The sequence below is a fragment of the Temnothorax nylanderi genome, unplaced genomic scaffold, assembly GCF_030848795.1.
Source record: "Temnothorax nylanderi isolate EJ_2023f unplaced genomic scaffold, tnyl_v1.0 TNYL_tig0145_pilon, whole genome shotgun sequence".
NCBI classification, from domain to species: Eukaryota; Metazoa; Arthropoda; class Insecta; order Hymenoptera; family Formicidae; genus Temnothorax; species Temnothorax nylanderi.
This window is the reverse complement of record NW_027249207.1, coordinates 372,255-382,103: the sequence shown is the minus strand read 5'-3', so window position 1 is coordinate 382,103 and position 9,849 is coordinate 372,255. Positions and strand designations below refer to the sequence as shown.

At 42.3% G+C, this 9,849-nt stretch overlaps 1 protein-coding gene across 5 annotated transcripts; it reads right to left on the bottom strand.

Annotated features, from left to right (window-relative positions):
- Positions 1-1,505: 1,505 nt before the first annotated feature.
- Positions 1,506-9,708, bottom strand: LOC139777337 (adenosylhomocysteinase-like 1). 5 transcript variants are annotated; one of them, XM_071714682.1, is made up of 12 exons: positions 9,572-9,708; positions 7,788-8,061; positions 6,227-6,274; positions 5,603-5,687; positions 5,057-5,250; positions 4,569-4,893; positions 4,310-4,460; positions 4,058-4,210; positions 3,799-3,964; positions 3,397-3,643; positions 2,938-3,058; positions 1,506-2,838 (listed from the first exon to the last, which is right to left on the bottom strand). In XM_071714682.1, the coding sequence occupies exons 2-12, from the start codon at positions 7,887-7,889 to the stop codon at positions 2,832-2,834; spliced, it is 1,599 nt and encodes a 532-aa protein (XP_071570783.1). In that variant the 5' UTR covers positions 7,890-8,061; positions 9,572-9,708; the 3' UTR covers positions 1,506-2,831. The 5 variants fall into 5 exon arrangements, with proteins under 5 accessions (XP_071570783.1, XP_071570784.1, XP_071570787.1 ...); XM_071714683.1 differs by lacking the exon at positions 9,572-9,708 and having other exon boundaries at positions 5,057-5,238; positions 7,788-8,027; XM_071714686.1 differs by lacking the exons at positions 7,788-8,061; positions 9,572-9,708 and adding an exon at positions 7,560-7,777.
- Positions 9,709-9,849: the final 141 nt, after the last annotated feature.

Here is a 9,849-nt window from a genome sequence, read left to right as displayed (position 1 = left end):
CCGCTCTCTTATGCGTGTCTATATCGATATTTGATCTTGATATTTTCTTGCGAAATTATGAAGGAGCGCCGTTACGTATTCACTTGCATACAATTGCGCGGATGACAATGCATTCACGTTCGGTTCCAGGCTTGCCGTTCGATAAGTGATGCGGATATGCTAAGATTAGCTCGCGTCTGCATATTTGATCTAATCCTCGATTATACTTGCAAATTCATTCATTCCGCGCTTATTGATCTAATAACGGTATAAACTGCTCTGCAGGATGTATCAATTGCCCTGATCTAATTAGTCTAATGACCGATACATATCATCGTCACGTATTACGCGTGATCATTTTCTTGGAATCAGAACGCGACCGACGTTGCTCTCCTTGACTTAAGGAGACCAGTTACGCGAGCTAGTCAAGCATTGTCTCCGTTTGTTTTTCGAGGACGCAAGATCGGGGTTTATTGGCTCGCATTGCCTTTTGTCTGGATATATATTTTCTCAAGTTCGACGATCTTTGTATCTATAGGCTATTCCGTCTCCTTATGTTAGCTTAAACTTTTGCCTAATTATCTCGAAGAAAAATAAATTTACATAAATACAGATACCTCAAGGCGCGATTCGATACAAGATGATATATACATAATATATATATATATATATATATATATATATATAATTATATAATATATATTTTAATAATGAATATATATAATTATAAATTGTTATGATATAATTATATATATTTATATAGAATTAATATATTTATAATTATATAACAATTATATAATTAATATCTATTTTAATCATGACCAACATAAATATCATTTCATATATATATATATATATATATTATGCATACTCTTTCCTCGAAATGAATAGCGGTGGTTCACGTTCCACAGATATACGTTAACGAGACCTTCCAAAGCAATGGAGACCAAACAATGTTTCCCGTTCCGCATCGGTTCTCCGCCAAAGCGGGGTACGTCATTCAATCATCGCTCGAACATTCTACATTCTGGCTATATATACACTACACATTTATTTAACGAAGGCTCTGGCCTCGATACTATAGGAACTATTGTAGTTATTGATTTTCCCTGTCCTAAACTTATTCTGTCGCTCACGCCGTTCGCTTGCACCGCCCGACTCCGTTTCTCGTTTCCGCGTCTCCCTACGGAATGCACTTATCGTTCAGATCACGCATGACCTCTGCATGCGTTAAACATCCGTTCGCAAGAATTTTCACAACGATTTCGATCACTTTTCTAATGATACCGGTCTATCCCTAAGTCGAGTCTCGCTCTTATCCGTTCCGAGGATTTTCGAAGGACTGCGACGAGTCGAGGCGAATCCTTTCTTTCGCAAGGAATATAAAATTTAATGTACATCTATACCTTCGGTTAACAATATTGTCGATAATTTAATACGGCGGATCGACGCGAGGCGGTTTAGCGATACGCAATCGCTATCGAGAGGTGAGGGTGGTTCCAAGAAAGAACAATCTGCATAATCAATTCTCTAAATGTAGGCGTTTATTCTTTTCCTAAACGTATGGATACGCAAATCGTTCCTCGTGCCGCGCACGAGGGTAACAATAATAACCAGAGATTAACAGGCTGTAATCCACAATAAAAGCGTATCGCCTTATTTCACGTATCGGTCCTCCCACCTTAAATAATTATGTACACGAGTTTTGCATTATAGTCGCCTGCGTAACGCGGACAAATTCCCGCGTCTTGCGGAAAACTGGCTGGTGTATAAATAAGTCGCGGATGATGCACAATTTTCGTTACTACAAGGACACAACAATATCATTGACTAACGCGCATCATCTGCACGCGCTAAGAAATCGTCAAAAACCTGTATACGTGTGCGAATATTGACGCGTAATGCGCACGCAGGACGTTAAAAGAAAAATTTAAGAGTGCAAAATTACAACTGTGGAAAAATTTTCATCCAGGAGGAAATTGAACACTGAACTGACCAAACAGTTACGTTCTTGCTTCCTTTCAATGCTTTCTTTTACATCGTGCGCAAGTCAGTTATACAAATAACATACGTATACAAGTTCCTTTCAATACTATATTAAAACGTTTGTATCATTTATCAAACTATAAAGCTATAACTTACTGCAGGTAGTAACTAATGGACAGATACAATTTCAATTACCGCTTCGGTTTGCAAACACTATACATGACTCGTTTATATCTACAATAGTATTCAACCGGCGTTTTTCGTGTGCGGGTTTACTGGCGTGCAGTCTGGCAACCTTTCAGAGAGAGTTTCTCTTTTCTACCCTCTCCCTTTCTCTGTGTTTAGCTTGACAAATGCAGGTTCTACACTCGCGCATTCTCAAAAAGGAAACTGTTACAAGAGTTAATTGGATGTAAATTCAGTTATGTAAGTTCCAGGACCAGACAGAGGCACATGTGTTAGAGAAAAAAAAAGACATCTGTGATATGTTATGCAAAATTACTTATGTTTTCTCGAATGCAGTTTGCGTAGCCCTGGTAGTGGTTTCTAATAACGATTATTGGCTAACTGCTAAATCAGCGTGTTCACCATGACATTATTAACACATTCCTTGCGGATGATTAGCGATAACATAGCGGAATCACGTCGCGCGGATCTTTCTACGAAGGTTGAACCATAAATAAAAATCTCTTATCGATTTTATGGAAGAGACGTCAGTGGGGGGAAAAAAGAAAGCCAACTTCGGCACAAAGTCAAGGAAGGGTGGCTGGTTTTTTCTTTTTTTTTTTTAATACTCGTGAAGGTGTGTAATGCTGAGTGAGTGTCGCACGTGCTAGTCAATGCCACATTACTCGTCCAATGGTTTTTTAGTAGCTGAAACAGATCCACAGGTAGGTAGGTAACACAAGGTAGAAAAACACACACACGATCGATCAGTCGCACTCGTGCCAGAATCCGAGGCTTGATACTAACCGATAGTAATTAGGCTTGAACGGACCCGCCTTATTCAGGCCCATATACTTTGCCTGTTCATCCGTCAGTTCCGTCAGATGCGCGTCGAAAGTGGGTAAATGCAGCGACGCGACATATTCATCTGCAAATCGACATTACGACTTGATCCTTATCATTTTAATAAGATATATCCGATATGTCATTAGAAACAAACTAGAGGTAAAAAGTAAAAAAATCAAGTATTAGTCTGATGTAAAAAAAATTGATCGTTTCACTAAATTATCGATTTAAATACCCTAAAGAAACCTTTCCTAAATAAAGAAAAGAGTAATACTGAAACCAAAGTCATAATTATTTAAACTAATTAATTACTTCAATGAATAAAAATTACTCGCGAGACAATAAAATCTTCGTTTTTCACTTAACGGATACGGCGTGAAGAAACTGCCGCATCAATTTTAGTATACTCCATATACCTACCCATCTTCTTCGGCAGCAAGTAAACGTCGCTCTTATATCGTCCCGGTGGCGCGTTAAACAGCTCGATGAGGGCTAACGCTTGCGTAGCGGCAGTAATCGACACCACGAAGGATGGAATACTCGAGCACGACAGGTTCACCAACCGACCCTCCGCCAGCAAAACGATGCGCTTACCGTCCGGCCAAATAACGTGGTCCACTTGCGACCTCACTTTCTCCCAAGTCAAATCGGGCGTACGTAAACTGTTCTGTTAAGAACAATATTTAAGAGGATTTAATCCTCGATCTTCTCCCCCCGCGCGAGTCATATGTCAAATCAATCGGATCGAAAATCGGATCGCTATTACTGCCCGTCACGTAATCACACGCCGCGCGGCGGTAAAGAAGATAAAGTGGGACATACGACGTCTATCTCCGTGTTGCTGTGGCCCATGTTGCACACGACGCATCCGTTCTTCATCTTGTCCATATGCTCGCGCGTGACCACATTTTTATTGCCCGTCGCTGTAATAACAATGTCTACATTTCGAATGACTTCATTGAGCTTCATCACTCTGAAGCCGTCCATGCTGTAATGCGACAACACATATGTATAGGATTTCTATCTGGCTCGGCGGACGATCTGGCTGCGGAAATTAAACGCGCGTGCGAACACGCCTTACCTGGCCTGCAACGCGCATATGGGATCGATCTCGGTGATGTACACGATGCAACCTAGGCCCTTGAGAGCTTGACAGCATCCCTTCCCGACCTCTCCGTAACCGCATATTACAACCTGCTTGCCTCCGAACATGATGTCGGTGGACCTTTTCAAACTGCAAACGATAAATTCGATAAGGGCTGCTGAAAACTGACGAGCGTCGCATTCGGAATAATTCAAGATCCTCTCTGCGAAGCGATCTTACGTAACTCACCTATCAATGATACTCTCGCGGCAGCTATAGAGACTATCGAATTTCGTTTTAGTTACACTGTCATTCACGTTCATCGCGGGGACAGACAATTTTCCCGCCTTCGACAACTGATATAATCTATGTACACCTGTCACGCTCTCCTCGACAATTCCTGGAAGGACATGTCTCTGCTATTTTACTCGTTCGTAAAACAGACATTAGAAGAATTATTTATTATCGAGAGAATGTCCATTTCTGTTTATTACTACTGAAGCGGAACCTTGAATCATTTTGAACATGGCGTTGTATTTCTTGAGCATCAGGTGGGTGGCGTCACCGCCGTCGTCCAGTATCATATTAGCCTGCCAATTCTCGGCCGCCACGCATTTATCGATGCACCACCAGAAATCCTCCTCGGTTTCGCCACGCCACGCGAACACCGGGTACCCGGCGTACGCCAACGCCGCGGCTACCTCGTTCTGCGTGGAATAAATGTTGCACGCCGCCCATCGCACTTGCGCGCCCAGTTCCACCAGCGTCTCAATCAGGACGGCGGTCTGCGCGTTGATATGAGTGCATCCCACAATCTTGGCGTTTTTCAACGGCTATGCAAAGATATTAGTCAGATTTTTTTTCTCTTTCACTCGCAATCGAACGAGAATTTATCTAAAAACTGAATTTTTATTCCTCTTAAAAAAGGTATCCGGGCGTTAACGTTGTAACTTCTCTCTGACGTTGTCGGAGAGAAAGGTGATGCGAAAGGTATACCTTGTCGTCCGCCGCGCGTTTCCGCAACGCCATGATTCCCGGCATCTCCTGCTCGGCGATCTCGATCTCCCTGCGACCGAAGGCCTGCTGATTGATGTTACGCACGCAAAAGTCCGTGAAGCCCTTCTCCGTCTTCTGGATTTTCTCGCGCGGCGAGACGTCATCCTCGTCGGACGAGCTTCCTGTATAAGAGGCTAAGGTAGCGCCAGATGCCGAAAAATGTTGATTATTAGTACCACATCGAGGGTGCGGATGCAGGTTATCCTAACGAAGTGGCTAATGCAATTGTTAAGTCCGTGTTATTAGGACGATCGTTAACTTTAAACAATCATGACAATGAAAATATACGAGCGATACACATGTAACGCTTTAAACGTTTTTAACTAGTAACTTGCGACAAAAGTATAAATGATGGTGTTAGAGGATATGGGAATATGATATTAATACAGAAGTATAAACTATGCTTCTTCTCTCAACAAGTTGAACACACAGAGATCTACCGCTGTATAGTACTTTGTTACGTGCGTGACAATCGTAGGCTCGTACCAGAACTGTAACTGTCGGTGCTGCTGGCTGACAAGGAACGGCTCCGGTAGCGGGTGGACTTCTTCAGCGCTCCGGACTTGGAGTCCTAGAAATCGAAAGGTACAGATCAGTTCGACGGGGCCACGGACGGGTCTCTTTGTTTCTACGGGGCTGCGAAAATGCACTGAGAGAAAAATTACTGAAAGAAACTGAAAGAGTGCGGCATGAAGCTAGTTCGTTGTGCCGAATGTACACAGATCAATACAGACGATTTCATTTATCTGTCTCGAAAAAAAAAATATTTATGCCCTCACGCCATAGCGCGATGAAATTTCAACTCGAGTCGGGCTGCTCTCTTTTTCTATCTTGAAGCGCAAAAAATCACGACAAAGTAGATGTAAAGACCCCTAATTACATTTGATAATTTACGTATAATCGTCCCATTAGTCTGTGTTATCTAATCGAGAAGCGAGAATGGTAAATCTGATCAGCACACACGACATTTATTATGGCAGAAAAAGTTAAGGCAGCCCTGCGAGGAAATAGCGAGGATCATTCTACGGCATTTTGAGAGGGGGGGCGCGGGGGTGGGTGGGAGGTACAGGTTTACTTTGTCTTTTATACACATATATTACTCTTACTTACTAATTTTGTTCTCGCGCCGTGAAAGGCATTATTTGATGCCTCTAGGCTCTGAAATCACAACAACCACCATTTCATCATTCAAATGCATCAAGGTGTCCGTAATACAGTCCGTAGTTTGGTACAAAGCTCCCAAAGGTTTCATACTTGTGCGCAAGTATAGAAATTTTACGGCAACACTCAATTCTTTCGCATTTCAATTCCATTTATCTCGCATAAAATTTCTTTTTATATCGAGTAAAACGATTTCAATCACAGATCAGCATAGTGATTAATCATTACAAGACGGATATTAAAGTGTTCCACGAATATATAGAGAATCGGCTAAAAACACTTTCATAAGATCTTTTCCGTTTGAACAATTTTGTGTATCGAATCAGCTGGAACACTGTCCGACAACTCGAACAATTAGAAGCCGTTTCACGAATCAAGTATGTTATTCCCATTAAAATTCCTCGATTACTTTGTTTGTACTCGATACAATTCACGCGGTGCTAATTGTGCCACGCCTAAATGGTGTCTCTAGGCTTACGAGCAATGCATGAGTGATTGGTACCGAATCTACGGACTACTGTGTGTGTGTGAGAATAATGCTCTATATGTGTAAAATAATATAAGCATCGTAAACGCCAAGTTACTGGGCACTAATGCGTAACCGCATGCATTCACGTCTCCAAAAGTCGCTCTCTCCCTTGTGTACCGTTACTTTAATTAGTGGAAAAAGAAAGTAATAACAACTTGTTACTATGTGCCTTTAACGGTTACACAACTGTTAAAGATACTAAAGATATGTGTAGAAAGGGAAAGAACGCAAAGTGTTATTCTTGTGCGTTAAGATTGAGCAATGCTGAACAGTCTCGATGTCCTTCTCGCAGATCAAGCAAGCTTTTGTTGGATCTTTGTTTATCTCCGTCCCTGGTAAAATATAAGTAGTGCCTCTTAGTTATTCAACCCGATATAAGTTGACATATATAAATAAAAAGAAACACAGAGAGGAAAGGAGAACAATTCCCCGGAGGGAATTGAATCACGGCCGTAAACGGGAGTCCAAGTAATTCCGGGTGGACAAATAGTCGGGTCTTAACCAACGCCCCATTCATCAATGAACGACATGTCAATTAATGCCATGTGTCCAATTACGTAAGAGCCACATGTGGTCACAAGACTTCAAAGGATCGGCCGAGACAAAAGAAAACACGCAGGTGAGGAGATAAAAGAGACTGACAGAGACAGACAGAGGGGGTGGGAAAGAGGGGGAGAAGAGACACCGAGAGAGAACGAAAGAAAAAGGTACGACGAGACCAACGTAAAATAAGAGGGTGATAAAGTGACGAACGTCGAAACTTTTCATTTCCGCAGGAAGAGCGACACTCGGTGCGGACGGTGCCGTCGACGGCGACGTTGGACGCGCGTTCTGGCCTCGCTCGCCGATCGACTCCGCCGTGAGAACGGCGGCAAATACGACAGTCGTGTCGTATACAGCTGTCAGATTGGCGCGAACGTCGCCCGGGGCGCGCGGGACGGCCCGAGATTTTAGGTTAGACTGAAGCCCGGCTCGATTTACCTTCACGATGGACGCTGGATCGGTGACCGGGCCATCGGCGAGCGTGCCCCTCGCATCTTTCCCGGACGACGTGCTGTTCGCACCATCCCCGCTGTCGGCCATTTTTCGAATGCACTGTCGTGGTCGTCCGCCGTCCGCCGTCCGCGCGACCGTGCGGCCTGGAGCGGCCGCCAGGCGGCGCTCCGCGCGGCCGCGCGCGACTCAGGCCCGTAGCTACGTTCAAGATGGCTCGCCCCGAGCATCTTTGCGGGGTCGATTGGGGTCGATTCCATTTCTACCAATGCACAATGCGGATTAATTTTAATCTCGGTTTTATTTACTTTTTATCTTTTTCTAATTCTTAAAAATCTCTGTCTGGTCTGTGAGAAGGGAGATTAAATTAGGAATGATGATTTGCAGTATAATTAGAAAATTTTCTGTGAATTGCCGAATTAATCCGAATTTGATTGACCAAACTTGAATTAACTTAATTGGTGATTGACTTGACTGGCACACAAAGTCACAATTACAGAAAAATTTCTAGTTATACAAATTGTCTCTTTTAATTTAATTTCTTCCTTCTCAAGGATATATCAGACAAAAAATCGATGATTATGTCCATGTTGATGAAATAATATACATAATGTATAGTATAGTATGTTAAAATTAAATAATAATACTAAAAATTAAATAATAATAGACAGATATTATTTCACAAGTATATCGCCGATTAAATTAATTCGAATTTGATCACGTTGCGCTTCCGTATCTATATATTTTCCAATTAATTTAAAATAAATTATAATTAATTTAGAATGGATAAATCGTACATTTTAATCTTGCAGAGAAAAAAGAAGAGGTAAGGTGTACAAAATCAAGCAAAAAAAAACGTATTTATTAACTAGTATGTAATTTCCAACGTAATTGCAAATGTTAAAAATTTTCGAAATTTTAGTCGACCAAAATGCCGAAATATTAATTAACTCCATTGTTAGTTCAAATCAATAAAACTATGTTTTGCAGGGAACAACATATATTTTTAGTTTTATATTTGAAATTCTCTGAAATTTATATTTTAGGTCATAAAACATAGTAAAAACGTTATAAAAAGTAATTCTAAAATACGAAGGAAAATACAGAATTATATTTTTGTTATTATTTATCATATCACGAAGGAAATATAAAATTGTTATTAATAATAAATGAAACAGGACCGTTATGATATACAATCAATTAGAGAGGAAAAACACCATTTATGGTCCGGACTTGGTAGTTTAATAATAAATGTGAATTTTGTATACTTTTTCCAAACTCATTGTCAGCAAAAGCTGCGCGCCGATTTTTTTGTCGGTCTTTAAAACAACAGCTCTTTTGTTCGAACAATAAACCCACTTAAATCGATAATCGATTTAAATCTTGATGCTAAGCATTCTTATTAAAGCACTGTGCAGCCAGGGTGATATTTTTCGAATCGATGATAACGATAAGCAAAATCATAATTATTATTATTATTATTTATATTTTAAAGGATATACGAAATACGAAATTATTATTAATTATTTTGCGAATTATTAATTATTCGTCCACAAGCAGGTAATAATAATCTTGACCCTTTCGCGTCGAGTGCCCCCACTGCCCCCGCAAAATGTGTCCGGGCACTCCGGGCTTGACCAGCGACCGTACTGCCCAGGCGGAAAACATCGGGGCGCTCGCCGTCCGCTGCCGTCCGCCGATGCGTGCCCACCCAGCAAGATGGCTCCTCTACGGGGCGACACTCGGTGTTTGACGTGAAGTTATTTACACACCTGGGATCTCGCGCCGCTCTCACGGGAGACGTGCCAGCCGTGTCGCCGGCGTCGATGCGTCGCGGTGTGCCGCGCGTGCCTAGTGCTAACCTGACGAGCGCCGTTTCGCCGTCGCGGCTCGCGTGACGCGCGTCAACGTAGCGTAAACGTCACGTCGTAACGTCAAACCCCGTGCTGTGCCGTGTCGCGCCGAGCCGAGCCGAGCCGAGGCCGAGCTAAGCGGATCGGAGCCGCAGAACCAGCGGACGCCGGATACACGGTTGCCGAGGAACGAGGCG